General features: G+C 37.5%; 1 protein-coding gene across 1 annotated transcript in view; it reads right to left on the bottom strand.

Moving 5' to 3' along the window:
• Kdm5b (lysine demethylase 5B) overlaps positions 1-18600 on the bottom strand; it is a 71439-nt gene that overhangs the window by 39830 nt on the left and 13009 nt on the right. Inside the window, exons 2-4 of the mRNA XM_063240117.1 lie at positions 7707-7784; positions 5025-5147; positions 870-1040 (exon numbers count right to left, since the gene is read on the bottom strand). Coding sequence (XP_063096187.1) covers positions 870-1040; positions 5025-5147; positions 7707-7784 — 372 coding nt within the window. The remainder of the gene's footprint in view (positions 1-869; positions 1041-5024; positions 5148-7706; positions 7785-18600) is intronic.

The raw sequence follows: 18600 nt of genomic DNA, 5'->3' as shown, positions 1-18600 counted from the left end.
TAAATTGGACTGGCCTTTTACTCATGTGCCCTCAAACTCATAGCAGTCCTCCTGCCTCAGCCTCCCAAGGGACAACATGCCTGGCAGGACAAGGGTTTGATTACTGGTTTGCCCTTAGAAACTGTGTTGCTGGGCACGAAAGCCAGCCTGAACTATATAATGAGACCCCATTTCAAAAAACCAGTAAGTAAACTAAAGCAAAACAAAACAAAATAGAAACTCTTATCTTCTTTCCAAAGCACAGAAACAATTCTTAAAAACTATAGAGTTGCTGTTCTATTATACAGTAACTCAATGTAAATAGATTAGGACACTCCTTTCTATAAGGGTTTTGAAATAAATGAGAAACTTTTATAACATAATTCTGCCTCAAGAAGATAAAAGTTTTTAGCCAAATAATATCATGAATACCACTTTTTATGGAAACAAATATAGCTAGATAGGAATGGTTAGAAGAGGAACCCATTAGCTATGCAGCATTATTAAGTCCCCTACCCTTCTCAAATATTACCATTCATGTGACAATCAGGAGACCCTTAAACAGCAAGTCCTTTAAAAACACAAAAGCATAGTGCATAACAAGTACATAGTAACTCCTTGTTGTAAAGAAACACCTATAGTTCAAGTAAATACAGATTTCAGCTTCTGACAAAAAAATGACAGGCTACAATCTTATTCTTTCAAAAACCAAAACTTCTAAGTATGAGTGCTCTTAAAAAATAGGACAAAAGCAATGGAGAATATATCCACAAAACATGGTCTTGCTAAATAATGTCTTTCAAACATAATCAAGATCTTTTCATTGCCCCTGAAAGAAACAACAAGCAGGTTGTCAAGTAAGGCACGTTATGGCTAGCACCAAAACTTACCCTCAAACTGTCTCCAGACAGAAATAAATTGTAAGGGTTGAGGATTCGTTCGTAATGCCCTCTGATATGTGAGCCCACAGCTTTGCCGGGAGCAAACCCCATCTTTGTGGCAATTTTGGTCCATTTTCTATCCTTGCAAACAACTGCAAATCCACCTTCTTCTGCAACTAACTGTTAAAATAGCAAAAGAAATTAGAAATGCTTACACAAAAACCACTACTAATTCCCTCAATATCTAGGTATGACTTCAAGAATGAAATGCTCCTCATTATGGTTATCTTTTAAAAGTACATTTCCTGAGACTTCCGGGAGAACATGGACAGATAGCAGCAGCTTTGGAGGCTCTCTGAGATACCCCTCTTAAGAGTCCAGGAATGGTGTGGTGCAAGGAGTCCTAAGCAGAGGGAGATGTACCCTGCCAACCCAGGAATGAACTAAGCTAAGAGAAACCAACTGGCAATCCCGGTGCTATAACATGAACAGATAATGTCTCAGTGCAGAAGCTGGAGCCCGTGCCACTGGAAGCCACAATTTCAATTTCCTGCTGCCACTGCTGCATCTGAATCAACACAGCAGGGAGAGAGATGTGGGAAAATTCTGAGAGTGGGAACTGGCGAACGGAGTTGGGAGCAGGACTGGCAGGGAGCCCTGCATCGACCTGAGGAGAGTGAGCAGAACGGGGACCCTTCCATAAAGTAGGAGGCTTCAGCAAAGGACATACTGGGACCAGGCAGACATGCCGGAACAGGACGCTGCAGTCCCATATTCCCCTCTCAAGCAGGATTGGTGGGAAAGTGCCTGGCCCGGTGAGGCCGCTGACTAAGACCCAGTAAGCTAGCCCAAACCAGGTCCCAGCGCCTGGAGGTGCACCCTAGCAATGAAGCCTTCGGTAGGTTGACCTGGAGGGGCAGGCCCAGCAGAGGCTGCCCAGGTCTGTGTCTACCTACTACACTGCAGTGGGCGGGAACACCTAGCGGGTACAATTCAAACAAACTGTAACAGACAAAGAGGAAAAAAAAAACTGGGCCTCCTATACTCGCTTATATGGAGAACAAAAAGTATGGGAAGAGGGAGCAACAAGAAAGAGTCCTCAGTCCCCAATCCTGAGAACACGGATCCAGGAAAGCTGAATGCAAAGGAGAATGAGGACAGAAAACATGCAATATCAGACACGGCACCAACAGACATAAAGCGGTATCTCCGGAGCCTCACAGATGAGTTCAAAAGTGAAGTATTTAACAAAATAAAGCAAGATATAAGTAGAATAGTTAGAGAAATGCTAAGCACCGCCCAAGAAAAAAACAGATGGTGGAATGGAAGAACAGAAAAAAAGGGGAGAATTGTTTGATGGAGAAAATACAGAAAACATAGAATATGTGAAGCAGGTTCAAAGGGATTACCAGGAAACTAAAAACTCTATTGAAAGCTGGCATAACAGCTTGAAAGAAACTAAGGATAGATTATCTGAACTGGAGGACAGATTTGTAATGCGGGAGCATGAAATGAAAAACTTCTTTAAAATAACAAGGAAACAAACAGCAACAATACAAAGGCTAGAAGATGATAAGAGGATCTATAACTTAAGAATGTAAAAGAAGAAGTAGGGACACAAACAAATGAACTACAAAAGCTATTCACAGAAATAATCCAGGAGAATTTCCCTAATTTAGCAAAAGGTAAAGATACTTAGATGTATGAGGCATACAGGACCCCAGCCACCTACAACCCAAACAGAGCTACACCCAGGCATATAATAATCAAAATTCCAGAAATCCAATATAAGAACAGAATATTAAAAGCTGTCAGAGACAAGAAACACATCACTTACAAGGGAACACCCATCAGAATTACAGCAGACTTCTCGGCACAAACCATCAAATCATGAAGAGCTTGGGGGGAAATAATTCAAGCTTTGAAAGATAATAACCTCCAGCCAAGATTGATATATCCTGCACAACTGTCCCTAGAAATTGATGGAAAAACAAGGTGCTTCCAGGATAAAGAGGAACTAGGGGAATTTGCAACCACCACTTCAACTCTACAGAGAATACTGCAGGATATTCTAAAAAAAGGAAAATACCAAGATCCCAGAAACTGGCAGAGAGGCCACAATGAATGGAGCAGAAAGTGAAATGAAGAAGACAAACTGACAACAAGTAACAGAAAAAGAGCTCAATAGAAATGAGGCAGAGAAGACTGGATGGTAAGAACAGCTATTTTGGAGAAAACAAGACATCATAATAGCTAGTGCTGATTTAATATCATCTTGTTTTGAAGTCCCATCAAGCTTTTATTCTTCTGTCTCCATCGGTCTTAACATGTTGTATCTTTTTGGATTTTATTATATGTGATAATATAAGCAAACCTTTTATAGACAAGGAGATTATACAAAAACCATTGTTCATTTTCTGATAGTTGGTTCTAAACACCCTGTTATACTGTCATTCCCTTGAATGGTTTTACATTGTCTTGATATGTTTGATGCTACAGTATACGAAGTTATACTCAAAGATTTCAAGGAAAGAGACACTATGGTAACTACTTTTATGTCGGGATTATCTTGTGGTAAAACACTATTTTGCTTAAATGGTTATGTTTTGACCTGCACTGTCTTGTTGTTATGCCCTCTTTTATCTCAATCTCCTTTTTTTATTATTTACTTTTTTATTTTTATCCTTTTAATTAAAGGAAAAAATAGCAGGATATATTATAATAACCCACTTTAATTTCCTATTAACTTGATTTGAAATCCTGTATTGCTCTCACCATCTTGTTTTGACTGATTTCCCCCTATTCTGCTTTGCTTGATAGTACCAACTTCGAAAGTATAGGCAACAACTGTGAAGACAATAAGATTCATTATGACGCCCATTCTGGTTGACTATTATCTTCTTTTAAAGTCCTGTAATGTCTCCAATGTTTTGGTTTTATTCTTTACTGTTTTGTTCAATTTTATTATAACTGATGATATAGGCAATTCTTTTTAAGATAGCAAGAGGCAGTATGGTAACCATTGTTGATCAGCTGGTATTTTGCTTTTACATTATGTATTATGTCCATCCTTTTGATTTGACTGACTCTGTTCTGTTATGTCACATTTGGTTTTACTCTCTTCAAAAAAAAAGTAATGGGGCTGGGGATTTAGCTCAGTGGCATAAGCACCTGCCTTGCAAGCAAGCATTCATGAGTTTGATCCCTGGTACCGATAAAAATGAAAAAAAAAAAAAAAGTAATAAGAACTGTGGGAGTAATAAAACCCAAAATGTGTAATTGTCATTGTACAAAAGAGAGGAAAAGAAAGTGCTTTAAAGGATATAACTGCATGTATATTTAAGTGTATAAGATAGATAACCATATTACTGAGTTTTGTTGTATCATTGAACAGAACTGTTTGCAATCTCACTGTTTGAAAGTCCACTTTATATGCTTTAATTTTGTAACTTGAACAACTATTTGTAAGATAACAATATGTAATCCATTAACTAGTGATTCCCTAGTGTTTATTCTTTCTGAAATTCTGTATAACTTGTACCCTTTCTGTTTTTTTTTCTTTTTCTCCTTAAATAAAATAAAATTTTTAAAAAAGTACATTTCCCAAGTCAAAAGACAAAATACATATATTATTAATTTTAAGGCAGAAAATTAAAACACCTCTTTTGACAGAATGGTATACAACTTTGTCCATCCAACTCTCTCTTGCATTCCCAAAGTTAAATAACTAGGTTAACAATTAGATGTCTACTATAAAAAAGATGCTAGCACTTGGTCTTTCTCTGTAACCCTTGAAATCTCCCCTAAAGATTTGGTAAAGAATGCAGGCTTCCAAAATTGATTGGAACCTAGAATTATGGGTCAGACTCTTTAGCCTGGTCTTTTTTTTTTTTTTTTTTTTAATCTTCCTAAGCCTCAGCTTCCTTATTTGTACTAAAGTTGAAAGGAACAGTTTGTAGAATTATCGTAAAATTTTAAAATGACAAAACAGGCAGCATCAAAATGTTCCACTTGAAACATGCAAAGAGGGCCCAACCCTAATCACCCCACTAAACTAAAACTTTCACTTTATAAATTTCAAATAACAAGTTTCTTTTTATAGCAAAGAAGATAAAATTCATTCTGTCAGCCTATGAAATGAGTAAGTAGTCATTACCACTGTACCTTGTTCAGCTGAAACAAGTCCAAGATCTTCCTCTCCACATGTGGAATTTTAAGAGTACTTCCTTGTAACTCCCAGTACTTTGCAATCTGATCCAGGAAATTCAATTTTACACGAGTTTGAGCCTAAATAACAAAGAAATAAATTCTGACTTCACGTAGGTTTTTTTTTCATTTGATAGTGTTTTGTAATTTCCCATACTGGCTTGAAACTCAAGGTTCAAGAGATTGTCCACCAGTAGCCTCTCCACAACTCAAAAGACTACAGGTGTGTACCACCATGCTAGGTACTCGCCCAGCTTATTTTAAAGCTCTTGCCTACTACCTGCCCAGGTGGTATTTTCACTCCTATATATGTAAAGTACAAAAGTTTTTTTTTTGTTGTGTTTTGAGACAGAGTCTCACTATTTAGTTTAGGCTGGCCTTGTATTCATCAATATATAGTTTAGGCTGGCCTCAAGCTCACAGCAATCCTCCTTTTTCAGCCTCCAGAGTAATTCCAGGATTACAGGCATAAGCCACCACAAGAGGCAAAAAAGCACTTTCTGAATTCAATCAAGAAACAGCCAAAAGTATATAGAGTAAAAGGTTAAATAATCATATGTTAGTTCAATAAAACTTTAATTCAACCCTTACTGGGGAGAAAAAAATACAAAAAGGATCAAGATGTATTATGTACATGCTCCAGTTCCCCATAAGGAATGTAAGCACCCATGTAACTAATGAAAAAATTTTTTGAATATTACCATGAATCAGGCATGGTGGCACATGCCTGTCATCCCAGCACTCAGGAGGCTGAGGCAAGAGGATCCTTGTAAATTCGAGATCAGCCGAAGTTACAAAAAACATTACCATGTACTAAGCATGCAATTAAACACATAATAAATCTTTGTGTAACATGAGTAGCCACTCTGAAAGATGCTTCGTTTAGGAGATATTGTAACTTGGCTACTTGGGAGGCTAAGGCAAGAGGATTCCAAGTTCTAAGTCGGCTTGAGCAAGTTACTGAGCTCTTATCTTAAAATAAAACAAAAATTCTAAAAGCACTGAGGCTGTACTTTAAAGTAAAAGCCCTAGAGTTCAATTCGCAGTACTAAAAAAACACGTGCGCGTGTGCAGAGGAGTTTGATCCTCTATTGTCCTACAGGAGGCAGAGACTGGAAGATTCCAAATTCAAGCCTCACCTGGGCAACTTAGTGACTTACAGGAGCCTGTTCCAAGATAAAAAATAAAAGCTGGCTATGGTGGTGCCCACCTACAATCTCAGTACTTGGGAGGCTGCAGTAGGCGTTCAAGGCCAGCCTGGGCTATATAGTAAGTTCAAGACCAACCAATATCTTATTACAAAGAAGATTTAAAAGAAAAAAAAAAAAAAAAAAAGGTTAGGGATGTAGATCAGTACAAAGGCCCTGGCATCAATCCCCAGTACCATAAAAAAAAATTTTTAACAGACAAATGGTAGTAGTGCCCTTGCTTATCATGTGGGGGTTCAATCTGTAGCACCACAAAAAAGGAGGTATTGGGGCTGGGGATTTAGCTCAGCGGCATAAGAACCTGCCTTGCAAGCAGGCGGTCGTGAGTTCGATCCCCGGTACCGATTAAAAAAAAAAGGAGGTATTATAAACAAAATTTCACGTCATTGATTAAAATTACATAACAAGTAAACCACATGCCCACAGCTAGGTCTTTTTATGACTCGATATTTTAAAGGTCTACTCCCTATAAATGGAAATTATCTTATTTGCTCAAACACAAGTATAAAAACATTTACAATAGTGATTCTACCATTGTAAGGGTGATAAGCTCTGATAATTCACAGACAGCAGAAAACAAGGACAACTTTGAAACCTGAAAATACATTGAAATTCTTAAAAACTGGGGCTGGAGGTTTAGCTCCGCGGCATAAGCGCCTGCCTTGGAAGCAGGCAGTCGTGAGTTCGATCCCCAGTACCGATAAAAACGAAAAAGACCAAAATTAAAAACTATGTACACTAGGGATGGGGATTTAGCTCAGTGGTACAGTGCCTGCCTGGCAAGTGTGAGGTTCTGAGTTTGATTCCCAGTAATAACAACAAAAAATAGTAACAAAACACACACACACACACACACACACACACACAAAATTCTATTTAATATGTGTACTATTTAAGATAAGAATGTTTGATTCAATGTAGAAAAACAAAACATGGTTGGGTATTAAAATCAGGTTTGCAAATACTAATGTAATCAACCTGTCTCTGTTATCAGTACTCTAAGTCTCATTCATTCTGCACCTTAAATTTCCAGTAGCACAAAAACTGAAAATATTACCTGTTCTCTAGAAAATCCTCCATACTCTTCATTGGAAAGCTAAAGTGAATTATTAAAACTAAATGAAGTTACGTGTTTGAAAGAAACTTAGGCTGCAGAATCTCTTTTATTGTATGGTTTTCAACACTGGCTCTTTTTAAAATCTAAATCCCAGTGATTATCACTTAAACATAGGATTCATATGCATTAATAGGACAAAATAAAATGACTGACAAAACAGTGGTATTAATGAAGTTTGGTTTGGTACAATGGCTTCACCTGTAATTTGCTTTACCAGTATTATATTATTTGCATATTTTCAATTCACAAAACCATCAGAGCCTCTTCAAATGGGACCCTCCTGAATAGACATTGAAACACTAGTGAGGACATTACCTCCAATTCGTTCAGCCTCTGGATACGTGGGGTAAAATGAAGTTTATCAACATCACATGCAAATGGTGGCTGCCAGTCCTAGGAGAGAGCGAAAGCTCTTATTAGAAGAATTAATAATCATCTAATATTTAAAAACTTACTTTACAATAACAACTAAGGTTATATGATCCCATCTCTAACCAGCCTATCAACAGAAGGAGGTTATTTCTCAACCTTTTTTCTACTGGACAGAATATTGTATGAACGAGCACCCACCCACTTTCTCAAATCAGATACATCCCATATGTACCTCTTCCTACACTCTGCTCCAGCAATGTACCTGAGCCTCATTCTCTGTTCAAAAGTCACTAATTTATGCAAAAGAACAGAAGCATCTCTCTATAAAGCAGATGCATTGATGTCAATTACCTATAAAATATGTTTACATATTTAACCTTCCAGGAACACTGACTTTTAGTATAAAATTGAAAATAAATTCTTCAATGCTGGGAAGGGAAAACCAATATCCAAAGCCAATTTTATAATCATCCAATTTGTCTACTCATACATCTGCCCTTGAAAGAATTTCCCTAATTACAGAAGAATGCCATTGTAAATAAATAAAAAAGTAGAAAAGTATACATGTACTGTTACCTATGTGTGGAGGGAACTGAAAACAAATGTCCACAAAAGGTATAAACATTATGTGGTTTTAATGAGTTTCAGTTTTGGATATTAAAAAGGTCTGCAGGTGGAAAGCAGTGATGGCTACACAACAAAGTGAATGTACTCAGTGTCACTGAATGACATCCTTAAAAAGAATCAGGAAAGGATAGACACTCAGAAAGTTTCTCCTGGTGTTTGACAGAGCACTGGCTAAACAGATTGCAGCAGGAAGTGTAACCAAAGGAAGTGTTATGCTACCAGAAAAATCTCAAGGAAAAGCATTGCAAGCAACAATAGCAGCTGTGGGATCAGACTAATGGAAAGTGTGGAGAGATTCCACCAGCTGGCATGAAAGTTGGAGATAAAAGTTCTTCCAGAATTTTGAGGTATTTTGGTTACTCTTCTTTCACTGCTGGGACAAAATCCCTGAGAGGTATTTTGGTGAAGGAAGGAAAGGTTTATTTAGCTCACTGTTTGTTGAGGCTTCAGTCCATAATCAGATAGTTCCAAGGCAGGGTGGCATGACACAGAGGCAACGCTTGAAGGTGGCAGAAGGCAGTAAAGCAACAAGAACACAAGTGGGGGGAGAGCAAGCCTCTTTTCCTCCCTTACATTGTACCCAGGCCACTCCTCTCCAAAGGTGCAGCACTTACAAAATCTCCTAGCCCTTCTCTCGCACAAGGAGGATCCTGACTCCCTGCCGAGTCTCTTCTAAACTTCTCAAATGGATACAATATATCAACCATATCAGGAGGTAACAAAGTAATCCAGATAATTTCTTAGAGATGGTGATATTCTTGTAAAGTATGTAAACTGAAATAAATCACTATTGAAATGGCATTAAGTGGCACTACCCAATCCATTGAAGTTCTAAAAGCTTTCACCATATAAATAATCTCCAGGTCTTTTATAATAAACTGATTACATCTAATCTTTAAAAAGGTACAATGGCAAACTGTACATGACATACTTTAATGAGAAAAGCAAAAGAAAGGAAAAAATTATAGTAAAGATGTCTATTTGTTGACATGGGGAGATTGCCCTTAAATATGTTACACAGAAAAAAATCACTGAAAAAATATTTAGCAAAAGTTAAAAATTTTCACTACCAGTAGCAAGATTACAAGTGATTCTGCTTCCTTGCCCTTTCTATTATGTCTGAAGTATGTTAAATGCATTAAATAATGTTTATTAAATGATAAAATGTTAATTCAAGAATACTAACATCCTTTAACCCAACTGCATACTTATAAAGTTATTCTACTGGTGGCACACACCTGTAATCCCAGCACTCGGGAGGGCTGAGGCATGAGGACTTCTGTGAGTTTGAGGCCAGAGGCCAGTCTAAGCTATGAAGTGAGTTTAAGGTCAGTCTAAACACCAGATAGTGAAACCCTGCCTCAAAACACACACACACACACACACCATAAACAAACAAAAACCTAGTATCTATCAAAGAACATTACAGCAAGGTTGGGGATACATTGCTTGCTCAGTGATAAGAGTTGACTGCCTAGCATGTGAGATCCTGGGTTCAATGTGCAGTTATGGAGGAGGAAAAAAGAGAAAGAAAGGCTATATTGTTGGAATTTACCACTATGGATTGCTTTTAATGTAAAAGCAAAACAAGATTTTGTTTAGTGATAGGACAGCCTGGATTACACAGTGAGACCCTGTCTCAAATAAAGGAAACTACAAACTATTTGATGCACTATCTACCTACCTATAAAAAAAGGCACTATTGTCGGTTCAAGAATGCAATAAATACAAGTAAACTCTTCAGGTGTTTAATGTAGTCATACTGCCCTATCAATACAGACTACGGCAAAGTTTTTAAAGGGCAGCTAATAACATACTGGACTTTGTTAAGAGTGCCCTATCAATACAGACTACGGCTAAGTTTTAAAAGGCAGCTAATAACACACTGGACTTTTTTGATAAAAAGATGAAAGTCTGATTTATCTATTGTTTAGTTCAGTAACTAAAAATGAATAATACAAGCAGCAGAATAAAATCACATTTCTTCTTAATAGTCTATGAAAGGTTAACAGAAGTCTTTTTATGGTCCACAGTTTTGCCCTCTCATACTTTATAAAAACTTCTAGTGGCCAGGTACAGTAGAACATGCCTGTAATTCAAGCTACTCAGGAGGCTGAGGGAGGAGGATCATAAATTCAGGGCAGTGAGAGTAACTTCATGAGATTGTTTCTCAAAATAAAAAGGGCTGGAGATGCAGGTCAGTGGTAGAGCACCCTTGAATTCTATCAATCAATCAATCAACAATCATACTGTCTTTCAGAAATGAACCGATCTGCTTTGAAAGTTAGATCAAAAAACAGTCTAAAATTATAAGTAAAAAAAAAAGTCTAGAGATGTAGTAGCTCAGTACAAAGGCCTTCGGTTCAACCTCCAGTGCCACAGAAATATATGATACTGTATCTGAATATACAAGTAAATGATCAAGTATTTAGTCTTTTTTGTTTTTGTTAGAAACAGGCTCTTGCTGTGTAGTTCAGGGTCACCTCCAATCCACCTATCTCAGCTCCCCCCACCCCTCCCAGTGCTCGGATTACAGATGTGCGCTACCATACCTAGCCTTTTTTGCTTTTTTGTTTTCAAATATTTAGTCTTAACGTAATGTCCAAGTGATCTAAAAATTCACAACCTCAAACATAAAGGTGATTTCCTATTCCTTCATTAGCCAATTACACATACATGCCTCTTATTCCCAAGAATATACAATCTCATGTTCTAAAAAAAAAAAAAAAACCTATCAAAGTTTTATGAATTAAAGAGAACATATAGCTTTGAATATATGTATATATATATATAAATATATACACATTAGAATACAGAATTTATGCTTATTTTAGTATGAAGTGTCAAATAAAATGAATACTAAATGCAACACTTCAGAATATATTACACAGATATCAATTAGGAAGTTTACATACAGCAAGTATAGTATCTTAAAATCACACAATTTCAGCTCACTTTTCATTCAAAACACATCATTGCAAAGTTTGTCTCCTCTTTTGGTTACAATGAATGAGAGGAAAAAAAGACTATCATTCTATTCTGGGGCTTTCCCTATCAGGTGAAAACTGCACTGCAATAAAAGAACTATGTATCATTTGGATGCTCAACACCAAGTGAGACATCCTGGTTGGCCTCATTGAGTCATGGGTTTTAAATGAGAAGGGTGAAAAAAACCATTAAGAAGAAAGATAACTAGAATAAAAAGGCTCTAAAAAATGAAAACCTTGAAACAGGAAAAATAATTCTCAAAACAGCCAAATAAACAATCAAACCCTCATTTAGAAACATTGTGAAAATTTTTGCTTTGGGATTTCAGTGTCTAAAAGGGATATCGTATAACCAAAATGTAAAAACTTTCAGCCCTTATCAATAAAGTGGATCATAAATTACATTTTCCCAAAGAAAAACAGCATTTCCATCCTAACCAAAAGTAGTAAGATTCAGATCACAAGCAGTTGGATAAATTCCCTGCTGAGATTTAATTTTCCTTGTTTTTAAAACTTTAAAATAGCCAGGCGTAGTGGCACACACTTGTAATTCTAGCACTGAGGAGGCTGAGACAGGAGGATTGTTTGGAGCTCAAGGCCAGCCTAGGCTACATAGTGAACTCAAGGCCAGTCTGAATTACACAGAGACCCTGTCTCAACAATTTGAAAATAAATAAATGGTTTTATTTTAACCCTTTCAAAACAAAAAATGAGAACTATATATGTTACTTAAAAGTTTGATTATTTTCCTAGCACTCAAAATTATTTTCCTTGGGAAAGCAATCAAGTAGGAAGCTGAAGCTTCAAAATCCTCAGAGATCTGAGAAACATCAGGTAACCATTTTCTTTAGTTCCAGCACTAACGACTTGAAGCAATTTAATAGAAATGTTTCAAAAAACAAAAATCAATCAATATGAGACTAACTTTCAAAGGAAATTTTCATAAATGCTGCAAAAATTCACTGTACATGATCTATTAGCATCTATATATTTAATGTATTAAAAAACTCTTAATCTTTCTAATTAGAGAGACTGTCATCATTTTGAGATCTGGTAATTAGCAAAATGAGTAAGTGTACTCTAGACAGAGGCTATACAAGTTGTTTCTCTAATTCCCTGAAGACAAAACCAATTAAAAATCTGTGTCAAAAGTGCATTCTTGTCAGTTTATAAAGAATAGCATTAACTAAGGACCAAAGCATTTTTCTAATTGCATATGTTATATGAAACTCAATCATCACAGAATAAATGTCTCTTAGAACCCAATGCCAGCAAAAATAAGAATAATTTTCTGAACTCATATTTTCAATTTCCAATGTTATTCAATATTATAATAAACAAAGTACACATAATAGAAAGTTGTCCTTCTTTAAGCTTCACAGTCAAGCCATATTTTATATATCCCTGTTACAAGGGAAAAAGAAACTTAATGATCACTAAACTGAAACATTTGGCATATGGCTTGCTGGGTGTGATGGCACATGCCTGAAATTCCAGCCACTCAAGAGGCTGAGGCAGACCAGACCGAGGATACCCAAGGTCAAGGCCAGCCTGAGCAATTTAACCAGACACTGTCTCAAAATAAAATTTTAAAAAGGGCCAGGGATGGGGCTGGGGATTTAGCTCAGCGGCATAAGCACCTGCCTTGCAAGCAGGCAGTCGTGAGTTCGATCCCTGGTACCGATAAAAAGGAAAAAGACAAAAAAGAAAAAAAAAAAAAAAAAAGGGCCAGGGATACACCTCAGTAGTAGAGAACTTGCCTAGTATGTCCATGGTGCTGGCTTTGACTCCAAGCATTGTAAAAAGAAATATTAATGCTTTTCTCAGCTCCATAAACACTATTTCATATAAATGTGAAAACAGTTTTAAGATGACATTTAAGGGGCTGGGGATTTAGCTCAGCGGCATAAGCGCCTGCCTTGCAAGCAGGCAGTCGTGAGTTCGATCCCTGGTACCGATAAAAACGAGAAAGACCAAAAAAAAAAAGATGACATTTAAATGTTTATCTGCCTTTATATAGAACAATGCTGTGGAAGTTTTAATAAATGATGTTGAACAAGTAATTCTAATTAGAAAAGTTAATTTGGAATGTCTCTATAAAGCTAAAAGAATAAGGCTGAAAGTTTTGCCAATTATAAAGTCTGGTGACAAAACTTTATAAACAAAGAGAACAGGTTATTAAGGGTATGATGGTGCAGGACTGTAATCCCAGCACCCAGGAGGCTGAGGCAGGAAGATGCCACCAGTTAGAGACCAGCTTGGGCTACAGAGAAGTCCAAGGCAGCCTGTGTCCAAAAAAAAAAAACAAGTTAGTAAAAACACATCATGCTCCTGCATTTAGAAATATGCATAATGTATCAAATATTATTTATACTATCACATAGAATTTATCTTAATCAATACAAAAACCGCACAGCTTTTTAATGTTTAAATCCTTCTCTACCCAACAGGAAAGATTGTTAAGGCCCTGGGTTCAACCCCTAATACTGCAGATGATGATGATGATGATGATGATGATGATGATAAATAATAATAAACTCCAATAGTATGACATCCTACAAAGTACCTAGGCAGGTTCTTCAAAACTGTCAACAGCATAAGTCAAGTCTGTGAAACCACCAGAGAAAAGAAGCTCCTAAAAAGAGACAAAACTGCCAGGCATGGTGGTATAGGCCTACAATCCAGGCACTCGGGAGGCTGAGGCAGAAGGGGTGCTCGAAGTTCCTTATCAGCCTGGGCCACAGTTTACAGCCCGCTCTGGCTTAAATACACAGCAAGCCCCTTTCCTCAAAAAACCACAGAGTTGAGGGATGCATGCCTGCAAGGCCTGCTACTCAGAAAGGTTGAGACAGGAGGGCTGCAAGTTTCAGCCCAGCCTGGACAGCTTAATGAGCTAATCCATCAAAATAAATAATAAAACAAAAGGGCTGTGACATAGCTCAAAGGTAGAGTGACTGCCTACAATAACCAAGACACTGGGTTCAATCCCCAGTATAACATACACACAAAAATGATGGTCTCTAAGTAATTGGTAATAATTGGTTCATTAGGCCAGGGATTTAGCTCAGTGGCCTAAGTGCCTGCCTTGCAAGTGTGTGGTCATAAGTTCGATCCCTGGTACCGGTAAAAATGCCAAAAAAAAAAAAAAAAAAAGCAGGCCAGGGTGCGCAGGGAGCCTGCCTGGGAGTCTGTGTCTGGGCCCTCATCCCTGCTTCTCTGGTGCTGTTTGCCTGCTCTGCTGTGAAGCTGCCTGAAGGAAGCACTTGTGCTCTACCATGCCCTTCTGTCATGCTGCTGTCTTGGATTCAGCTGACCACTGACTGAACTCCCTTAAGCTGTGAGTCAAACTAAAGCTCTCTCTTAAAAACTGTGGGTGTCAGGCCTTGTATCTCAGCAACAGGAAGGTGACTAACACATAGAGAAACTACTTACTCATAGATCTGACATTAACTCTTGCTTTGTACAACCCAACATCTCCTCCCTTTTGTCTACTCCCACAACTCAAATTTTGGGACTTATAACTTTAATCTCTTAAAGACAAAAGACTTCAAATAGTATTCATTTAGGTAGGCTATATCCATCAACATTTATCATAATAGTAAAACTAATTTTTAAAACTGATTACTATTTAATGTTTCATAAACTTTACTTTATAAATATTTTATAAATTTCCATCAAGTTTAACTTAATAGAAATACGCTACAGTTTCATTTTTTCTGCAATCAATTATAGTATGTTTTGTTTCAAAATACATGAAGACAAAAAGGTGGGGTGCTAGGGATTTAGCTCAGCAGTTCAAGCACTAAGTGCAAGGTTGTGAATTCAATCCCCAGTACCAAAAATAAGTAAAATAAAATAAAAATAAAAAATATGAAGGCAAGCCTGTAATCCCAGGGCTCTGGGAAGCTGAGGCAGGAAGATCATAAATTCAAACCCAATATGGGCAAGTTAGCAACTTAGTGAGACTGTCTCAGAAAAAAAAAAAAAAAGATAAAAAATAAAAGCTGGAATCACAGCTCACTGAAGGCTCTAGGTTCAATTCCTGGTACTAGGAAAAAGAGCAACAACAACAAAAAGAAAAGAAAAGAAAGAAAAAGTGTATGTAGAAAATCTGGCCTCACACAATACTTTAGTTGAAAAAAGAAAATTTTCTTGAACCTATTGAAAGGGTCTTGTGAATCCTCCTCAGGTCTGGCTTACACCTCAGAAACAGCTGCTCTGCCAATCATGCCCTCTTATTCATCAAGCAAAGAACTCTGTCCATGCAGATTTAAAAAGGAACCCCTTCAAGTGTGTTTTCTACTCATTCATAGTGATTTCTTTACCATGTTTATAACACCAACGTATTTTCTTCCTAAATTTTTTGAAAGGGTCTTGCTATGTAGTTCAGACTATATTTGAACTCACTATATAGCCCAAGGTGGCCTCCCAACTCACAGCAATCCTTTCTGCGTCAGCCTCCCAAATGCTAGGATTACAGGCATGTGCCACCACAGCTGGCTGCCAATATTTTTAGAAAAGATATACCTGGATCAACTCAATCCTCCCTAAACTCCTACCATCAAAAAGTTCTGTAAACAAAGCAATCATTTGTAAGCCAGGCATGGTGGCACACAGCCATAATCCCAGCATTGGGGAGGCTGAGGCAGGAGCATTGCTCTAAGAGCTCAGTCTTAGCTACAGAGTGAGCCCCAGACTAAATTACAAAGTAAGATCTTGACTCACAAAACAAAAAACCACCATTTGTGGACTTTGCATAGTTGTATTAAAAATTGTAACAAGGGATAGGAAATTTTCTTAAAATTAGAATTCTTAATACCACAGGCATGGCTAGAGAAAGCCATCAGTTTTAAAGTACTAGTTGCAAAAGTTATTTTATCTTCAGAATACTAAATATTTGAGAAGTCAAAGTATTCTTTTTTTGATTCATTATCTGTAAACTAAAATCACATTTATAAAAGGCCATGTCATGCCATGCTATTTACTGTTTAAGCACAAGTCTTACTAATTCTCTCCTTACCATTTTTGATCAAACTTGGCAACTGGGCTGGGGAATGTCACATGGTAGAATGCTGCCTAGCATACGCAAGGCCATGGGTTCAATTCCTAGCACATAACAATCTGTATTTGTAGGTTCTCTGAATACCTTAGATTTATTAGTGTCAAACAGAAGAAAACATAAAATGGTCCTTTCATGAATCTTACTTTCTAACCTTCAAACAAACAATTTCCTGACTGGTCACTTCATAAGAACTAGCGAACTATCATTTTATTTATATATAACAGAATAAGGAAGCTAAAGAGAACTTATAGATACTTTTTTTTATTCTCTCAATATGTCCCCAAAAGAAGTCTACTACAGTTACCTAAAGAAGGAACTCATATGGATGCTGGCATGTTTCCTTCAAAGTCTTTTTATCAGGCCTATAATGAAATGTTATTTTAAATTTTTAACAAGAGGGCTGGGCATGATGACACTCGCCTGCAATCCCAGCACTCAGGAGGCTGAAGCAGGATTGCTGCGAGTTCAAGGACAGCCAGGGTTCAAGGACAGCCTGAAATACATCATCTCAATGGGCTGCCATCATGTTGTGGGGAATAGGAACCATTATGTCTTTTAGGTCACTGATAGACATAACACTGAATGGGACCAGAAGAAATCTCAGATCCTTCTCTCCTGCTGCAATTGTAAGTGGTGCATGTATCAATAGCTTGCACCAAAAACCACGTTACAGTCAAGTAGCTATATGTCACAGTTTTTTCCAAGAGAAGTTATTTAATAATTAATTTTGGTCTATTTTCTCCCATACCTAGGATACCAATGAAGAAAAAACAATATCTAGCTAAAAACTGAAGCTACCAACGTTAAGAAAAGACCAGAAAAAGATTCCAAAAATGATTTGTTTTTAAAGGAATGTTTTAGCAAAGAGGTTAGACTCTGCCCCCTTAACTTACCCTAAGAATAGTCAAACCTACCTGGGCACCAAGGGCAGGGAAAGTTAAACATCCCACACCCTAACTGTAAGGGTTCGTTAGACTATAGATGCACGGCTTACATTGGTCCTTTACAGACTAAACATTCTTGGGACTTCAAAGTCAGGATCAGGGTGGGGGTAGCAGTGAAACTGGAAATCAGGCTAAACTCAAAGGAAAATACTAACATATTACAAAATCTTTATATGGTGCAAATGTTCCAATCTAAAGACACTGCAATTCTATTTTCAAGTGAGAGGAAAGGTGTGTGTCACTCACACATGTAATCCCAGCACCCTGGGAGAACTGAGGCAGGAGAATTGAAAGTTCAAAAATTCAAGTTCAGCCTGGGGAATTTAGTGAGCCCCGCCTCAAAAATACTAGCTCAGTATAAAAGCTCTCCACTCAATCCCAACTATTATAAAAATAATAAGGAAATGTTTACATAAAGGGAAAACAGCCACGTGTTACAATACTTAGATACAAATACTCTAGATACAAATATTTAACAGCTATTTAGCCCTGCTATACTTAAGATACCAACTGAGCCTGACACAGTGGCCTATTATCTCTGCTACTTGGGAAGCTGAGGCAAGATTGCCAGTTTGAGGCCAGCCTATACAATTCAGCAATCTTATGTATTAAAATATTAATTAAAATAGGATATTATGGGAGGCTGAGGCAAAAAGGTTACAAATTCAAATCCTACCTGGGAAACTTAGCAAGCCCCTGTTTCAAAATTTTAAAAAATTTAAAAAGATGAAGACATTCGGTAGCTAGAGCTCTGTGGTATAGCACTGTTCTGGCTTGTATCCAGATGTCCCATGCAGTCATATAGATGGGGCTTTCAAAGGTGGCTGGAACTAGCGTGCGTGATGCTAGGATTAAGGGTGTGTGATTACTACATCAATGCTCTAATTAGTTTAGCTGAGTTCTGGTTGTAGATAATGGGAAGGCCCAGCCTGGATGTTGATGGGACCACTCAAAAGGTGAGTAGCCTAAAAGGGTTAAAAGTTGCTGCTGCTTTTGCTGGCTCTCTAGCTCTTGCCACGGGCTATTTTTCCTCTGTGACTCCCCTCTGCCATGTTAACCAGCCTTGGAGCCCGCCACTGTGGACTAAAACCTCCAGGAACTGTAAACTGGAATAAATCATTTCTCCTTTAATTTTAAGTGTTGGATATTTTGTCTCAGCAACAAGAAAACTATGACAAGCACCTTGAGTTTAACCTCTGGTCCTCAACACACACATG

This window comes from Cavia porcellus, unplaced genomic scaffold (genome assembly GCF_034190915.1).
Source record: "Cavia porcellus strain 051 isolate PalLab524CR breed Dunkin Hartley unplaced genomic scaffold, mCavPor4.1 scaffold_29, whole genome shotgun sequence".
Classification (NCBI taxonomy): domain Eukaryota; kingdom Metazoa; phylum Chordata; class Mammalia; order Rodentia; family Caviidae; genus Cavia; species Cavia porcellus.
The sequence above is the reverse complement of the archived record's forward strand: the minus strand, read 5'-3'. Positions and strand labels throughout refer to the sequence as shown.